At 47.5% G+C, this 14,151-nt stretch overlaps 1 protein-coding gene across 2 annotated transcripts; it reads left to right on the plus strand.

Moving 5' to 3' along the window:
- The first annotated feature begins 569 nt into the window (after nucleotides 1-569).
- Nucleotides 570-7,606, plus strand: LOC139599479 (uncharacterized). 2 transcript variants are annotated; one of them, XM_071446780.1, is made up of 8 exons: nucleotides 570-1,062; nucleotides 1,192-1,372; nucleotides 3,043-3,230; nucleotides 3,322-3,381; nucleotides 3,573-3,923; nucleotides 4,593-4,668; nucleotides 5,097-5,183; nucleotides 5,900-7,606. In XM_071446780.1, exons 3-8 carry the CDS (start codon nucleotides 3,056-3,058, stop codon nucleotides 6,345-6,347), a joined length of 1,197 nt encoding a protein of 398 aa, XP_071302881.1. In that variant the 5' UTR covers nucleotides 570-1,062; nucleotides 1,192-1,372; nucleotides 3,043-3,055; the 3' UTR covers nucleotides 6,348-7,606. The 2 variants fall into 2 exon arrangements, with proteins under 2 accessions (XP_071302881.1, XP_071302882.1); XM_071446781.1 differs by having other exon boundaries at nucleotides 3,576-3,923.
- The last annotated feature ends 6,545 nt before the right edge of the window (nucleotides 7,607-14,151 follow it).

Below are 14,151 nucleotides of genomic sequence, written 5' to 3' on the forward strand. Positions count from 1 at the left end.
ATCCTCCATGCAGCAGGGCTAAAATGCCCAGCATTGGGGAACCCCAGGTGCTGCAGCAGTGATATTTTTGGGAGAAACACAGAGCTGTGCATGGCCAGCTTGATGTCTGCACTGGTGTGAGCACCAGGCCTGGTGTGCTGAGCCCACTGCTCACCCTGGCTGGGACACTGAGTCAAGGAGCTTTACAAGAATTGTTTAGCTTGGAAAAGCTCTCAAAGTTCATGGAGTCCAAGCATTCCCCCAGCACTGCCAAGCTCACCACTAAACCACAGGTGCCACATCCACACTTCTTTCAAATCCCTCCAGAGATGGTGACTCCAGTGCCCTGGGCAGCCTGTGCCAGTGCTGGACAACCTTTTTGGTGAGGAAATTTTCCAAATATCCACTCTAAGCCTCCACTGGTGCAACTTGGGGCATTTCCTCTTGTCCTGTACCTGGGAGAAGACACTGTGCACACACACACACAGAGGGACAGATGGGCACAGGAATGGGAATTCCCTTGGACTCCTCAAGCAGAAACCCACGTGAATTGTCCTTCTTTTTGCACAGCAGGTGAAAACTGAAGCAGTGAGATGTATCCTAACTAGGGAGGTGGGGGTAGAAAGATGCTTTGAAAGGGGATAAAACTTGCTTTCCTCTGTGAGCAAGTCCAATTTCTTTCTCTCTCTCTTTTTCTTTTTTTTTCCTTTTGGCGCTGTGTTATTCCTCCGTGGGCAGGAGGCTGCAGGCATTTCAATTTTCTTCAAGTCCTTGTTTCAAAAAGGGCCCAAAATATGTTCTCTTCTCAGAGGCAGTAAACAGCAAGTGCACAATGCAGCTTCTCTAAGCCTCTCTTCTCCTGTCTCAGGGAGAAAGGAATTCTCCAAGCCCTAGAGCCTGACTCACTCGCTGTGTGAGCATGAATTAACCAGGAATGTTCGAGAATTATTCCTGAATAATTCATGAACCTGAATTAATCATGCATTTTCATGAATTATTCATGAATAACTCATGGAAATGCAAGGTTTATTCATGCTCCAAAAAACCCAAGGCTTTTTCTCTTCTCTTCTGCTCTCTCTCCCTGTAAGAAACAGACCTGAAACAAGCTAAGGAAAAAAATAATATATGTATATGGGAAAAGAACAGAAATAATAATGCTGAAACAAAACAACCAGGAAAAAAGAAAGCAAAAGCTCTTTTTTTTCTTTGCAGTGGGGACAGCAGGTGGGAGCTTTCCAAGCCAGACAAAGGAGACCTGACAAGGACCTGTGGTGAAGGGACAAGCCCAAGGCAAGGAAGTGTCCGGTGACCTCCTCTCCTGGAACAGGCAGCAGAGACCTGGAGAGACAGGAGACATCTTGCACGACTCAACACCTGGAGCAGTGCTAACCAGGCAAGGAGCAGCTCTGTTGCTATCAGGATTGTGATCTCTCTTTTTTTTTTTTTTCCTCTCTCTCTGTTTGTGATTTTGTGTAATTTTGTTGCGTTCATAAGGGTAAATGAACAACTGGTTTGGGGAAGGAAGATGAGTGTGTTTTCTTTAAATGTTAAAGGAAAACCCCTCCAGAGAGCTGTTTGGGCTGGGGTTGTTTGCTGTCTGGAATGTGGAGCTCTGTTTCTGGGAGGGAGAGGGCTCAGCTATGCATTTATCCCAGTTTCTGCTCTGTAGCATTCCCTGTGTTTGGGAGAGGGCTGGGGGCAGCTGCCTGCTGCAGGGAAGGGGATGTGGGGAGACAGGCACACAGATATTTTGTAAATGGTGCTTCTTGATTAAAAAAAATCAATGCCAGGGTGTGTATCAGTCAGGAGAAAAGGGTTGGAGAGAAGCAGGTGTGAGACTGTGCCAGCAGGGCAGACTGGCAGGTTTGGGGAGAGTTACAGTTCCTGCAGGGAGCTTTGCTGCAGCTGATGGTGGCTGAGATAGGGATGGAGAAAGTTCTCCAGAGTGAACTTGGACCTTCCAAGTGAGAGGAATCAAATCCAGGCAGGACTTTAATGGGGGTGTGGAGGCAAACCAAGAAACTGGAATAAATTGGGTCCTAGGTGCCTTTTCTGCCAGTTCCAACTCTCCTCTGCCTGCCCCAGCTCCTTCCCATCTTCTTTGGACTCTGTAGCCATTGCCCACCTGGTGCCCAGCACATGGGCTCAGCCCTGTCCCCAGAACCCTTCAGCCAAATCCTGCTGCCAGGCAGAGCAGGCAGGACTGGGGTGATGCTGCCAGGGCCCTTAGGAGCTGGAAAGAAACTGCTCCTGAGCTCAGCAGCCCTCAGCTGCTCCTCTGGCACGGGAGGTTTCAGAAATCCCCACCAGCCTGGCTCTCCAGTTTCTCCAGTGATTGAAGTCTGCAGCTCCAGGGGCAGAAAGAGAAAGCTCAGTGGGCAGAGCAGTGGGCCAGGACTTAGGATCCAGCTCCTTGCAGCTTTGTTGCTTGACTGCCTTAGACATATCCACCACTGGTCTGTGCCTCAGTTTCCCCATGGGTGAAATGAAGGGAATTTTCTGTTCTCCTTATCAAAGCATTTTGATGTTCACTGGGAGAAATAATTGTGCAGGCAAAGGAACGATCATTTCCTAGAATACCCCTGGGTCTTTTTGAGTCTCTTCTCTGCACTGCCTTGCTATCACAGCCCTGCATGGAGCAACCTGCTATGGATCCACTGAAGTTCTTTGAGCTGTGATGGTTCACAGGGGCAGAGGAACCAGCCTGTGTCTGCTCAGTGCCTTGTTCAGCATCTGCTCAAAGTGTCAGCTGTGAGGGCTGCCTGATCCCAGGTGAGACCTGGCATGGCTGTCACTGCAGAGGACACTTGGATGCACTGGAGGCATGTGGTGCTGTGCTCAGCCAGACCCAAGGCAGCCTCCCAGCAAAGGGCTTTAGGATGAGGCAAGCTCAGAGGGGTGGGAATGGGAGCAGAGAAAAAACTGGCAGAGAAAATGCAGTGCCAAGTACTTTATATCTGCAGGTTATGCTGCCCTGGGTAAAGCACAGCTTGTGAACACTCCCACCCACAGGAGAGCCCAAACCCCTGTGGTGACAATTCCCATCCTGTCCCTCTGCTCCAGGTGGGCAGCCCTGATGTCAGGCAAGCTGTACGTGCTCATCAGCTGGCCCGATGGCAGCCGGGTCATCAGCATGGAGAACATCAAGGAGCCCCGCAAGCCCTTCCACCTCTACACCGTGGGGGAGCAGGTGCTGGCCCGCTGCCCTGGCTTCAGTGGGCTCTACTGGGGTGTGGTGGAAGGCATCAGTGGTAAGTGACACCCCCCTGGCCTGGGTTTGCAATTTGGGGCTGCTCAGAAGCAAGAAGGAGTTTAGTGCTGAGAGATCTTCTCTTGCTACAGAGCATAAAGGTATTTTGGAGAAGAAGCTGCTGGAAGATCGACAGCTCCTGGAGAAGTTAAGTGAGTAAGGGCTTTTGAACATTTCACTTTTCTACTTCCGTGGGGCTTTTTGGGTAGGAGGATGGTGAGCATGTTGTAGTGGCATTATAAATTTCATATCACTGCAATCAGTGTACAAAGCACTGAGCGGGAGTGGAAGGTTCACACATTGCTGCCCCATTGCACATACTGAGCATCTCCCTTCCTTTCAGAAGAAGAACCAGCCGTCCACAGCATGATGCCGTCCCCACCAAAAAAATCCAGGAAAACCTTTCCAAAATGGACCCCAGGGAATGCATCCAGGAAACACCCCAGTGACAGGACCTATCCTGCAAAGCCACTGCTGAGGGTGGCTGAGGCCAGCCTGCCCCACAATGCCAGCAGCTCCTCCGTCCTCAAGGACAGGCGTGTCCTGGGAAGCGTGGCAGGGAGCCCCCGCTCGCTGGCAGCTCCCCCCCACCCAGCCAGTGCCTTCACACCTCCAGCCACCTTCATCACCATGGCCATGCCAGGGCCAGGGACTTCCCAGAGTGAAGAGGACAGGGCTGGTCCAGCTGCCAGAGGTAACCTTGGGTTCTGGCTCTGCCGCCTGGTCCTGAGGGTGACAGGGTGGGATGGGGACTTGCAGAGCAGCCAGAAAACCTCTGCTTTGCTCTGGGGCTGTATGGGCTTTGTCTCAGGGCTATAGATGTTAGATATAGCATTTCCTGGTCCTTTCCACCTGGGAGATCTGTTCCAGGAGGGCTGTCTAAAGGGAGATACAGTGTATGGTTTCTGCTCTGTCTCCTGGCCTAGCAGTTCTCTCCCCCCAAGCCAAAAGACAATCTGAATGAATGCCTGCCTGAATAACTGAAATTCCCAAAAGCCTTGTGTCTCCATTAGTCTTCTAGATTTGCCTATTTCCCTATTTTTCCACCCACTTCTACACCCATTAAATGCACTTATGAAAATGTGCTAGTGTCTTATTTACCTGCTGACTAACAGCAGCATCCAGAGACAAGCTGGCTCTGCTTGCCTTGCCCCCACCATATCATTTGCACTAGGAACAGAAACCCTTGAGATCCCACCTTTTTCTAATAACAAATCCCCATTGATGAGTCCTGGAGAGCCTGTCTGGATCACTGTTATGCAAATGGAATAAACGTGTTGCCATGCAATCTAGCAGGGGTGCTTAGATAATCTGCACCTTTTCAACAACTGATTCTTCAGCTTGTCTCCCACCCCTGCTGCAGATTATGTTGCCCTTCCAATGAAGAGGAAGTCAGATGGCATCTTGTCCTCGTGCCAGCAGCAGATCTGTCTGAGCAGGTAACACCTGAAAGCACAGTAAGGAGCCTGAATGTTTCACACCACACATATTGATTTCTGTCCCCTCTGTCTCCATTCTCTGCCAGTGCTTGCTTTGACTAGATGCTCGTGGAGGTTAAACCCAAAGCACAGAAGATAATAGGAATTTGTGTGGGCACGTACAGCAAAAAAATGAGCCTGTGCTCTGAAGTCCCGATTCCATGGTGGGTCAGTGGGAGGTCCCCCATATCTGTGTGCCAGGGGGATGCACAGGAGTTTGTTCACATGAAGAACCCTTTATCTTCCCTCTCAGTCTATGTTATTCTTGTTGCAAATGAAACCAGAGTTGACTTTGCCTTGCATTCCAGATAATTCTCTTCAGGAATGAATTTGAAGATGAGCACAAAGCTGTTTGTGGCAGTGCTGTTTAACTTGCTTGTTTCTTCCAGCCGTGAGGAGCGAAAGATTGATGCTTTGCAAGAGATGGATGGCTTTGAGAGGGCTCACAAAAATTTCAGTCCTGGTGAGATGGAAAGGTAATTAGCAAAAGAAGGCACTGTGTTCTCCTCCTCACTACAAGAGTGAGCAGTGAGATCACAGATGGGTGGCAAAGTGGGGCAATTTTAAACTCCAAAGTTGCTGAGTCTCTTTACAATTGAGCCAGGTGTTTCTGATTGTAGGGCTTGGATTTAGAGATGCAAGAAGGCTCTAAAACACTGCAGAAACTACAAAGCTCTTGCCTATAACAATCAAAACATTGGTTGTGTGTTCCTTGTTTTATTGCTCATTACTTTGATGGCCAGTATCCAGTGATAAAGTGATGCTAGGGACAGTTTGCTTGCAAAGAAATGGGTGCCAAAAAAATTCAAGTTATGGTTCTTGTATTGTCATTTCCCACAAGTCTGTTGTTTAATACCACAAATATGTGTGTCCTGGGACTTGCAAGACAGGCATTATGTCTTTCCTAACAACTGAGAAGAAAATTGAGCATCAAAGTCTCCATGTATGCATGCCCAGGGGGAGTTGAGGGTTAAACTAAACATTCCTGAGCACTGAAAAGTCCAGACCATGTTATTTTCCTCTCCTGCTTTATTCCTCACCCAGGATTGGCTGGAAGGGCTGGTACTCTGTCAGAGAAGTTGTCCTGCCCTGCTGGCAGAAGGCATCTAATCACTGCTTGGGTGGAGGAGCTACATCCACAGTGAGGGCATGGTGTCTTCTTGCCTTTACACAAGCAACTTTAATTTTTCAGGGTGGAGAAGACGGAGCAGCTGGAAAGGATGGTGTTGGACCTCCAACAGGACGTCCTCTCTCTGAAGAAGAAGGTGCAGAGGTTGGAGTCCCTGTCCTTCCAGGAGGAGCCCCACCGACAGCCATGTGAGGTGGTGGAGCTCTTCAACGGCTACACCAAGGAGCAGCTGAAAGAGACCATCAGGTTTGACCAGAAAATCAGCACAGCCTGCAAGACTCTGCTCTACAAGCTCTTCACCTCTGACTACATCCAGAGCCACTCCATCACGGGGCGCAGGGGCAACACCTTCCGCGAGGCGAAGCCCATGATGGACGAACGCTGCATCAAAATCATCAGGGTGCTGCTGAAGCAGAAGTTTGGGGATCACCTCAGTGACACTGTGATCACAGAGAAGATCCAGAACGTGCAGAAAGCCCTGAGGCAGAAGTTTAAGACAGAGTGTCTCTGAGTTCTGGGGGATTTGGTGTCTCCTCCTGCCATTTCTGTGTGTGCCCCTGAGCAGCTTTCCCAGGAGAGATGAGCTGAGCAGCTGCTGCTCAGTAGATTTCCCCCAGGGAGCCAGCCCAAGTGAACCATGTGCTAAACACAGCTCAAACACTGCCAAACCTCTGCTTCCATTAGCTGAGCAGGAATTGGGCCCAGCTTGGCTCAGTTTTTGCACTCTACAAATTCCTTCCCATCCAGTCTGTGTGCAAACCTCACTGCTGGTGCATGGAATCACCTCTGTGACTCTGATGATGCGCTCAAAGGCTTCAGGGCTCCATTTGGGTCCAAGAATGGGTCAGGAAGGTAGCCCTGTTCCACACTGCAGAAAGGTTGGCTTTGGGGTAGGGAATCCAGCTGCAGACAGGCTGTGTCACCCAATGCACCTTCTCTCTGTCTGCCTCTGGTTGCTCGTTCTGCCTGTGGGACAATATTTACTCTTTCCTCACAGTGAATGTTTTATTTCCAGCACTAACAGAAAGGCAGACTCATTAAAACGACATCTTAAAACATTCAGAAAAAGATAACTTGATTTTTTTCCTGTTTATTTTAATGTAGCTGTATGGCGGAGTTGTCTTCCCTAACAAAACCCTGCTGAACAAGAGAAGGGGTCACCCATGGAAGTTACATTAATTTTTCTTTCAAGAACAGATTATTTCCACACAGGAGAAATCCCAAACATTTTTATGACACAAGAGTGAGGGATGGAGGACAAAATATGGCCCAACTTTGCTTTGAAGGCATACATCTTGTGGACAGTCACTATTATTGAAATACAGTATTTTTATCCTAGATAAGAAATGCCAAGTACAATCAGTCCCTTTGCTGAGGGACTACAGAGAAGGTCTAGAAAGACACATCTTTTCCTAAATAATTCAGAACTGGAGTGTGGGTGGGTTAAAATTGTTCTAAGTGTAAAAAAGAATGAGATGCTGACACCAGTCCAGCACTTAACAGAAGTGCTGCAAAATACCAAACATTTCCTTTTACAGAGGCTTCTCAGACAGGGAATTGGTTTTCTCAGCTTAATTTTTAAATTATTCAGGAAAAGAAATGCCAGTGGGTTTGCATTAATCAAAACATTTGGTTTAATTTATATGTTTTGTTGTGTTTTCAACTATTTAATTTCTTCACAGTTACATGAGAAATAATAATGCAAAATAAATGTATTGGAGAAACAAGGAGCTGTTTTGAAAGGGAAAAAAAAAGGTGTTATTCTCAGAATTTTCCTCTCCCTTCAGCCTTTTTTTTTGAGCTCATCCATTAAAGTGGGGTTGATGCTGTGATGTATTTTGGTTCTGAAGGGAGATAGGCTTGCCAATGTTTCTGGCACTATTTTCATCAGATGTTTCTAACAGTCATGTTAAATTGCAGAAGTAACAACTAAAGATATTCCTTCTGGCTTCCCAGTGCAAATGATTTTCTTAACTATGGTGCAAACACATTGGGGATGATTTCTCCTTTGTAGGGACCTTGGCCTGAGCAGCACCTGGAGCAGGTCTGCTGTGGTCACTTAGAGCCCAGAGTGAAGCCAGCCCTGGAAAATCCACTGGAACTGAGCAGAACTGCCCCAAAACCTCCTCAGTGCAGAAACACACCTTGAAATACACCAGCCCTGCCAGAAACCTGGGACCTTAGGCTGGAATCACTGCTCAGGGAAATGCCCCAGGTGATGTTTTTAATGTTAACTTATCAAAGAGAAGATTAAGGAGGCACAACCAGCCTTATCCTGCAGAACCTTAAAGCTCACCTTGTTCCACCCCCTGCCATGGGCAAGAGCACCTTCCACTCTCCCAGATTGCTCCAAACCCCATCCAACCTGGCCTTGGACACTTCCAGAGATGGGGCAGCCACAGCTTCTATGAGCATCCTGCGCCAGGGCCTCTCTCAATCTTTCCTCCCCGATGTTCATCACATCCCTCACCAAGCTGCAGCCTGGAAAGCCAGCTCATGAATGCTATTTATTAAAATAAGTGCTGCTGCTGTCCTCCCCTGCTGAGCCCCCTCTGAGGAGCTGCAGCTCATTACTGTGAGCGAGGGGAGAAAAAAGAGCCAGGGAATGGACCTGCTGTGGGGTGCCACGGCTCCCGAAACACGTGGCTCTAATCAGCTCCCCGAGAAGCAGATGAGCTGGGTGACCTTTCTGCTTGAAAAACCCTGCTTGAAAAACCCTTTGGTAGCTCCCTCAGAGGTGACTTCCCAGCCTAACACACTTGCTGGTGTTCAGGAGTGCTCCTGGTAAGTGGGCTGATGGATTCTCTGCATCTCCGTGGGCAGCACAGCCACAGCGCTAATGAGCCAGCGCTCAAATGGGCCCTTCTCGGCTGTAAAAGTTGTCCTCAGATACTCTCAAAGGCTTTGATATGGCAGAGAGGGTTGAAGAATGGCAATGCAGGCGGCTTTTTGTCAAATTTCATTTTTGAAAGTGTTTGTGAGCCCGAGGCAGCGTTTGCAGGCTAATTGGGAGCATGGGCGGCCGCTGGATCAAACGTCAGTGCCAGGACGCCGGTGCTCTCACCTCCCTGAACTCTCCAGCTCTGGCTAATCAGCCTCCCGAGGGAGGATCACACAGCCTTGGCATGTGGCATTCCCCAGGGGATGCAGGGGTCAGGGCAGATAGAGGAGGAGGAGGAGGAAGGTTTGTGCCAGAACTGCTTCACTCGGGGATGTTCAAAGCTGTGTCTCTCTCTAAGCGGTGAAGGGCAGCTCCATTGAATGGAATTCACTTCCCACTTTAAATGAATTACCAGGAAAAAGCGGACCGTACTTGCTGTTGAGATTAATTACTCTGCTGAATCTGCAGCATCTTGTTGAAAATGGTGTTCCTGCTCAGCTTCTGGGTGAGGTGGGTGCAGGAGGGTGTGGACAGCAAAAATGAGGGTCAAAACTCAGGGGAGGTCTCCAAGGAGGTTTTACATTTGGTTCAAAAGCAGGAGAAATGGTGCCTGTCAACATTTGCAGAAGCAGGACTGGAATGGAACATCCAGAGCTCTCTCCCTCCAGGAGGAGCTGGAGCAGCAGGGCTGACCTGGATTCAATTGGGATGTGCAGGGACCTCAATGGGCTGTGGGGCTCTCTGAGGGCCCTTGGTCCCCAGCACCCCAAAACTGCAATGGGGCCCTGCCACACCCCCCACACCTGGGTACCTCTCTGCTGTTTCCTTAGGAACCAGCTGAAAGCTGCATGTTGCTCACTGGCAGCAATACACAGATTTTTGGGGAAAGGTGGGAACCTTTCCAGCCTGCTCTGTATCAACCTTTACATTTTCAGCTTGGCCAACATGAGGCTTCTGAAATTTCATAAAAATCATAGAATTGTTTGAGTTGGAAGGGACCACTAAAGGTTTTCTAGTTTCACCCCCCTGCAATGAGCAGGGACATCAGGTTGTTCAAAGCCCCATCCAGCCTGACTGTGGCTGTTTCCAGGGATGGTTCATCAACAGCTTCTCTGGACAACCTGTGTTTAAAAGAAAAAATAAATCCAGTTGTAGAGGTGCTGCTGGAAGCATGATTTTTTTGTGGGAAAAAATCCCCAGGCCAAACAAGAGGGAGATTCTTTGGTGTTTAACCCCATTTATTTAAAATTAATTTCCTTGACCCTGCCAGGGGGGTTCCATGTTCAGCACAGGCAGATTTTAATTTTCCCATTACGTGGTCTGTAGGAAGCACTCACTGCTGAGCCTCTCAATGCCTGCACTGTGTGCATTCCCCAGAAACCAAAACACATTCACTTAATGACATGCAGACTGTGAGCATCAGATAAAGGAATGATGTCAAAATGGAGCTGAATCCCTCCCTGGGTTTTAATCTAGGCTTAGAAAGCCTGGCTGCCTGTCCATGAGCCCCAGACAGCCATCCCTGAGCCTGCCTGGTGTTCCAATCTGGTTGGATGCACTTGGAAAAATCCTCTGCACAGGGGGAGTGGTGCAGTGGGGGGTGGAAGTGTCTTTGGTTTGATACCCTCCCATCAGGCAGCTGCAGGAACAGGGAGATCTCAACTGGGGGATGAAAGAAATACCAGAAGGACAAGCCTTGGCCTGTGTGAGCTTGGAGCTGTGTGTTGTTTCCTACTATAACCCACACACAAATACTCTGTGGCATGGGAAGATTTTTTTTTTTGTTCTGGTAAGTCTTTGTCTTGTTTTGTTTTCAAAAAGCCAGTAAAAATAAAACAATCCACATAGAGGGTGATCCCAGAGCTATATCTGGACAATATTTTTATAAAATTAAGTTTTTATATAATTTTACTTTCTTCTTGAAATCATATCAGGTTTTGGTTTTTGTTTTTTCATTTTTGGGTTGTTTTTTTTGAGAGTGCATTCCTATGCCTGAGAGGTGAGCAAATACATCAGATTTTGTACTTAAAGCAGTCTTTTATGTCTCTGCCTCAGTCATATATTATTACACTTCACTTTAACCAGTATTTCTCTGTCTGCAGTACGTGATTACATTATTCCAGCTCTCCATATCTCTCCATCTCCTCCACCTTTTCAGAGCTGAATGGAACTGGGGAGATCATTATTAAAACACAGAAAGCAAAGAAATAAAATTAACCAGAGCACCAGTTCTCTTTGTGCTGAATACACTGAGGAAATAAAAGGGCCTTCCACTTCTAATAAAATCTGGATGTGAATTGCCTCATAAAAGCTTGGATGAATTATATTCAGAGGCCAAAAAGAGAGAAGAGAGAGAGCTTGGAGCCCTCCACCAGCAGGACGCTCTCCCTCCTTGGTGTGCAGCCCAACGGAAGTGCCAGGAGGGCTTTGGAATCAGGTGAGATGTTCAGCTCAGAGGATGAGCTTCAGGCCTGGATGAAGCACCTGAGTCAGAGGGCCACAGGCTGCTCAAGCCCCTCCCAGTGAAATATTCACGCTGCTGAAGTTGCTGGAGCTCTTCCCGCTGCCTCCTGAGGTCTCAGCCCTCCCTTTGGTTCTTGCCCAAGTCACTGGATGGTGGAGGAAGGACCCTGCAGAGGTGTGCTGACTTCTCAGCCCTGTTCTTGCCCCACTCTGATCTCCCAGGGTCCCAGGAAGGTTTTAGGGTATGGAGAAGGCTTCTCAGCTGCATCTGTGTGCTGGAAGATGAAGGTGGTGAGGGACGTGCCCCCGGTGTCCTCTTGTCACAGCACATTCCTGCTGTCCCAGGACACTGCTGCTCCCAGGAGATGCAGCCTGGTGATGTGCTCACCTTTAAGGATATATCTGATGGTGCTGGCTTTTCTTTTGGCACCCAGGTTGAGCTGAAGCCAAGGGGACTGTGCCTAACTGAGTAATGGAGAGATTAACAGCCCAGAAAGGCAGGCCTGCACGGTGCTCATTGATTGCTTCTCTCAAATACAAGCAGAGCAGCCCAGAGTGTCAGGCATCTGAGGAGAGAGGAGACTGCAGAACTGATGTACCCCTGCTAATGAATAATCGTTAAACTCCAAAGGAGTTTATTATTATTGCCATTAATTCTGGGTGTACTGTGCCTGGAGACAAGGAAGGTGGAGAAAGATGAGTTCATGACCTACATATTACAGAGTAGATTTTATCGTGGTAATATGAGAAAATCGATCATTTCTTAAGTGAGAGGACTGATAAAATCACTGACTTCTGAGGAGCGACATCATTGCTTTTATGTGTTCAACAAGCTCACTGGGATGGTGCTGGAGAAGGGTCAAATCCCTCTTCTGGGCATCCTAAGGGTCAGGAGTCAGTTTGTTCTCAGTTTCCCAGAGGGAGGGGGGAAGCAGGAAATACCATCAGCATTCACACCTTCACTTATATTAGAATTTCTCCTCCATGCTAACCATGAGGCTTTACTTACCCCGAACTCAGAATAAATTGCCAAAAGTCAAGGAAAGCCATAGGAAGATCCCTCCAGCCATAACAGCAATGGACCCAAGACAGGGGTTTAATGTTGTTCCTTAAGGTGTTTTGGATCAAGAGTAAAATACCATCATGATCTGAGAACCCTGCTCTTCTTCACACTCCCCAAATGACTCCAGCACATTCCTGAACAAGAGGACTCCTTCCTCTCCTGGAAACTAAAAAGTGAAAGACACAAACCACCCACAAAAAGTATCTGTTGTCATTTGTGCAGACCAAAGGGGAGGTGCAAACTGCTCTCTGCCTTTTGGCTCTTTGATCAGTGTACTTCCAAGTCTCTAGAGCTGAACCAGGAAGAAGTTGGGTTTGCTTTCTGCAGAAGTGCTGCCTTTCCCATGTGGAGATGTTTCTGTATTTCTTGGCTCAGAATGGAAGGAGCAAATATGAATGCATTCATGACCCCTCCCACGAGATCTTTAGGGTGAAAAATGGAATCACTCACTTCAATGGGTTGTCTTGGTAGACAAGGTGTCTAAATACACCTTACTGTAGCCTAGTCATGAATCCAATAATTCTTATTTATATAATAACCAGTGCTGGTTTAGCCAATGCTCTGAGGAGTGGTCTAGGAATGCTTATTTGTGGGTAGGAAAGTAATTCCTGAGAAAGCCAGGAGCAGAGCTACTTTCTGGTGAATAATTTGAAAGTTGGAACTGTCATCCCCATATTTTTCCTATCAATGCTGCAGACTCTGAGCCACCTTTTTGTGCTCGCACAGCTTGGAGGGCTGTGTTTACCAGGTCACTTGAGAGCCACCAATACAAACCAGGGAAATGCTGGCATTTCCAAAGAACTGAGAGAGGGCTGGGACCCAGCAGCACTGATCTTTGGGAAAAATAACCCACTAACCCTGCCTGCCCTGGCAAAACTGTGTCATAAATCTGGACTAATCTTTGGTGACAAATGGCCTGGAAAGTGGGAAAGGAGAGAGCTCATGCTCTTTTGTAAGAAAAAAGATGAGTTAATTCTTGATTAGGAAAGACAGAAAGTGGAGACACTTCCAGCTGCATGGACATTGTCTTGACATTGCCTGTTAAATGCCTAATGATGACAGTTACTGTGAATTAGCTACTGAATATGTTTTATTGTGTTTTGTGGTCCCCAGGGCAGACATGCCAGAGACTTTTAAAGAGAATAAAAACAGAGAAGAGGAGGCCTCCCTATGGCTCATTTTGAATTTGTAATGTCTGGTTATTAATGGTATTGAACAGTCAAAAAGCCACATGTGGCTCCCATATAGAACATGTTAAGCCTCAGCATGTTGTGTCTTCATAAATAAAAGCATGGAAAAGTGGATGGATCCCAAAATATACCTGTACACAAGATTATTTTTTTTTCATTTTCCAGGCTGAAAAGTGGGGTAATGTTTTTGGTAAGCTGTTGAACTGGCAGCTCTTCCCATCCCTTTCCCAGGATGCCAATGCAGGGTCCAATTTTCATTGCTGAAGTCAGTGTGAGTTTTTCTCAATACCTTTGACTGTCAGAAATTCAGATACAAGGGAAAAAAAAGGTCATCAGAACTCAGCAGGATCCAATTTTCCATCCCTGAATTTCAATTTGACAACAACAGTCCATAGAAAAAATGCAAATATGATTTTTGCTGCAGATGGGAAGGAGAGAGGGTGCTGAGAGCTCTTGTGTTGTTTGATCGCTTTAAAGCCTTTCCTGCAGAAACTGAAATGGTGAAATTCTGCTTGAAATGTGCTGGGTGCATTTACAGGCAGAGAGATGGGACCAGTAAATTTTCTTCAGCTTGGAGCAGCCTCCCCCAGACCTTTATGTTTATCTACTTAAATACAGGATTTTTTATTTTTTGTGTGGCTCATCTGTGGATTCACCCTGAGTGCTTCTGGTTTAACCATCCAGTTCAGGGAAAGAAGAACCAAAGAGGTTCCAGCTC

Source organism: Agelaius tricolor, unplaced genomic scaffold (genome assembly GCF_023055355.1).
Source record: "Agelaius tricolor isolate 1412-34295 unplaced genomic scaffold, bAgeTri1.0.p SCAF_23, whole genome shotgun sequence".
Lineage (NCBI taxonomy): Eukaryota > Metazoa > Chordata > Aves > Passeriformes > Icteridae > Agelaius > Agelaius tricolor.

Excerpts from the sequence above, each read along its gene's own strand:
- LOC139599479 (XM_071446780.1), top strand. The coding sequence starts at position 3,056 with ATGTCAGGCAAGCTGTACGTGCTCATCAGCTGGCCCGATGGCAGCCGG. Across the intron at positions 3,382-3,572 it reads ACAGCTCCTGGAGAAGTTAA|AAGAAGAACCAGCCGTCCAC; the intron begins GTGAGTAAGGGC and ends CCTTCCTTTCAG. Across the intron at positions 5,184-5,899 it reads AGTCCTGGTGAGATGGAAAG|GGTGGAGAAGACGGAGCAGC; the intron begins GTAATTAGCAAA and ends TTAATTTTTCAG.